Source organism: Octopus bimaculoides, chromosome 15 (genome assembly GCF_001194135.2).
Source record: "Octopus bimaculoides isolate UCB-OBI-ISO-001 chromosome 15, ASM119413v2, whole genome shotgun sequence".
NCBI lineage: Eukaryota > Metazoa > Mollusca > Cephalopoda > Octopoda > Octopodidae > Octopus > Octopus bimaculoides.
This window is the reverse complement of record NC_068995.1, coordinates 16,415,099-16,416,351: the sequence shown is the minus strand read 5'-3', so window position 1 is coordinate 16,416,351 and position 1,253 is coordinate 16,415,099. Positions and strand designations below refer to the sequence as shown.

At 35.4% G+C, this 1,253-nt stretch overlaps 1 protein-coding gene across 1 annotated transcript in view; it reads right to left on the bottom strand.

Moving 5' to 3' along the window:
- Nucleotides 1-1,253, bottom strand: part of LOC106878966 (conserved oligomeric Golgi complex subunit 1) — a 243,076-nt gene that overhangs the window by 163,117 nt on the left and 78,706 nt on the right. Inside the window, exon 14 of the mRNA XM_052973195.1 lies at nucleotides 340-438. Coding sequence (XP_052829155.1) covers nucleotides 340-438 — 99 coding nt within the window. The remainder of the gene's footprint in view (nucleotides 1-339; nucleotides 439-1,253) is intronic.

Here is a 1,253-nt window from a genome sequence, read left to right as displayed (position 1 = left end):
GATGATGATGATATATATATATATATATATATATATATATATATATAGAGAGAGAGAGAGAGAGAGAGAGAGAGAGAGAGACAGAGACAGAGAGACAGAGACCCAATGGGCCTCTTTCAGTTTTCATCTACCTAATCCACTCACAAGACTTTGGTCAACCCTAGGTTATAGCAGAAGACACTTGCCCAAATGCTACACAGAGAGATTGAACTCAAACCAATGTGGTAGGCAAGCAAACATCTCAACCACACACCTATGCCCCACAATAAATTCAATACAATAAAAGCAAGACATTTATACAAAAATAACACTACCATTACCACTACTAAGACTACATACTTTATTTCTTTCTCTGAGTTTTCAACAGCTGTGATGCAGTTGTACAAATGAGGGCAAAGGTCAGTTAAGGCGTAGCAGAAGCGTCCGACCAATATCACTCTGGAAATATAAAGCAGAAAGTAGCTCTTAACAAAACATACAAAGACAACAAAATCTACATGATGGAGATAGTGACAGATTAACAGTTGAGAAGATGGCCTACGACGGTAATGGCAGTGGTAGTGAAGGTGGTTGTAGTGGTGGTGGTGGTGGTGGTACTGGCTTTCATAGTTGTCATGCTGATGATGTTTGTGGTGGTGCGTGATACCCCAAAGGCTAGGGATGGTAGTGCTGCTTGTGCAAGAGAAGGTGGGAATCCAGATAGTAGTGGTGGTCATGATGGACATGATGGTTATGGTAGTGGGAATAGTGGTGATGGTGGTGGTGGTGGTAGTAGTAGTAGTAGTAGTTGTAGTAGTAGCAGCAGTAGTAGTGATGGCAGAAGCAGCACTATGTATGTTAGTGGATATGGTAATGACAGAGGTACAGGCAGTAGTAGCGATGATAGTGGTAGTGGTGACAGTAGTGATAGTGATGATAATGATAATGATGATAATGATGATAATGATAATGATGATAATGATAATGATGATGATAATGATAATGATGATAATGATGATAATGATAATGATGATAATGATAATGATGATAATGATAATGATGATAATTATAATGATGATAATGATAATTATGATAATGATAATTATGATAATGATGATAATTATAATGATGATAATGATAATTATGATAATGATAATAATGATACTTATAATGATGATAATGATAATGATGATAATGATAATGATGATAATGATGATAATTATGATGATGATAATGATAACGATGATAATGATAATTATGATGATGATAATTAT